Source organism: Tenrec ecaudatus, chromosome 12, assembly GCF_050624435.1.
Source record: "Tenrec ecaudatus isolate mTenEca1 chromosome 12, mTenEca1.hap1, whole genome shotgun sequence".
Taxonomy (NCBI): Eukaryota; Metazoa; Chordata; class Mammalia; order Afrosoricida; family Tenrecidae; genus Tenrec; species Tenrec ecaudatus.
Genome location: NC_134541.1, coordinates 110,602,623 through 110,604,205, shown reverse-complemented (window position 1 = coordinate 110,604,205; position 1,583 = coordinate 110,602,623). Strand labels below are relative to the sequence as shown.

The following is a 1,583-nucleotide window of genomic DNA, read 5'->3' as shown; positions in this document are numbered from 1 at the left end:
GGTAGCAGTCAGCTGACGCCTTTATTTGACTTTGTCGGCTGGGGGGGAGGGGAGGGGTGGGGGCGGCTGTAGCTGCAGCTGTGCCCACAGCGGGCACGAGGTTCTGGTGCAGGCGGGGGCCTGCCTTCACAGGCACGTCCTGCTCAGTCCCAGGAGCCAGCCCTGGGCTGGGCCTTTCCTCCGTGGCCTTGGGGACAAGGTTCCCATGGCGGGCAGTTGCCCTCCTCGGGCCTCACACCCACTGCATCCGCCAAAGCCCATCAGCTGTCCACCCCGTCCCCACGTCCCCCAAATGCAGCGACCCAGGCTTCAGCCCGAGCGGTAGCGACGTACAAAAATACCCATTTTCCATATAAATTACTGACGGTAGACAGGGGTGCGCTTGCAGCAGGTGGGGCAATAACTTAGGGGAGGGGCCGGACCGGGTACAGCCCGCTGCACCTGTACCTGAGGACTGGGAGGACTGGGCGCCCAGAGGCTGTGCGCTCACTCGTCCAATACTGCTGTGTCCTCCCACGGCGATGGGAGGGGACCCTGTCCGGGCTGCCCCGCAGCCGCGATAAAGTGCTGACACCCACAGGCAGGCTGGGGCTCCCGGGGGGCTGCGTGCAGTGGGCAGGGACACTGGGCTGCGGGGGCAGCGGCAGACCGCCAGGCCCTACGTGCTGCTGGGACGCACCTTGTTGGCCCTCAACGAGGGTCGGGGGGCACGGGCCAGCCCGATGCCCCTGCTGGCCTTGGTCAGGCCACCGGACAGGGCCGGCTGGGGGCCGGGGGCAGGCGAGGCCAGCGGCCTGCAGCTGTGCAGACCCTGCAGCCTCCGCTCCAGCTGGTACACGTCCTCCGTGGCCTGGTTGAGCCGGTCAAACTGCGTCAGCAGAGCCTCGAAGACGGCGGGCAGGCGGGAGGGCTCTGGCTCCCCGCGCGGCCCGGGCCGGCCCAGGCCCGCCTCCAGCTGGCTGGAGGAGGTAGAGGGGCGCGAGGTGTCCGAGCCGGCGCTGGGCAGCGGGGCCTCAGGTGGGGCCTGGGAGTCGTGTGAGGAGCGGGAGGGCAGGGGCTCCACGCCCTCGAAGCGCACCTTGTGGCGGAACTGGGGGCGGCACAGGGGCTCGGTCGGTCCGGCTGCACTCAGGCTGGTGGGGCCGGGGTGCGTCCCTCTGCCCCCCTGGGCCGTACCCACCTCCTTGACCTTGCTGAAGCCCATCCACAGGCGCAGGCGCCGTAGGAAGAGCTCCACCATCTCGTAGTCCTGCGGCTCCCAGGCCGGCCGGTAGAGCTCGCCGCGCAGAGCATGGTAGCGCCAGCACAGGAGCACAGCGCCCAGGCGCAGGGCGCCCCACAGCCGCAGTGCCCACAGCCCCGAGCACAGCAGCGCTGAGAGACGCCAGGGCTCAGCGGGGCACAGCAGCAGGAAGGCCTGGGCAGCACTGCGCAGCGAGTCCATGCCTGAAGAGACCAGCTGCACGGAGGGCAAGCAGCAGGTGTGAGGGTGGGCGCGTGGCGTGCGGGAGGAAGTACGGGGGAGGAGGACCAGGGTGGGCACCAGGGCTTGGGCGGCCTGCCTGCCCCTCCCCTGGCCACAC

The 1,583-nt window shown here is 70.2% G+C and overlaps 1 protein-coding gene across 3 annotated transcripts in view; it reads right to left on the bottom strand.

Annotated features, from left to right (window-relative positions):
* Positions 1–2: 2 nt before the first annotated feature.
* The window catches only part of PKD1 (polycystin 1, transient receptor potential channel interacting), a 33,370-nt gene continuing 31,789 nt past the window's right edge, over positions 3–1,583 (bottom strand). For all 3 annotated transcript variants that reach the window (XM_075564459.1, XM_075564462.1, XM_075564460.1), the window contains exons 44-45: positions 1,181–1,459; positions 3–1,090 (exon numbers count right to left, since the gene is read on the bottom strand). In XM_075564459.1, coding sequence (XP_075420574.1) covers positions 659–1,090; positions 1,181–1,459 — 711 coding nt within the window. In that variant the 3' untranslated portion in view covers positions 3–658. The remainder of the gene's footprint in view (positions 1,091–1,180; positions 1,460–1,583) is intronic.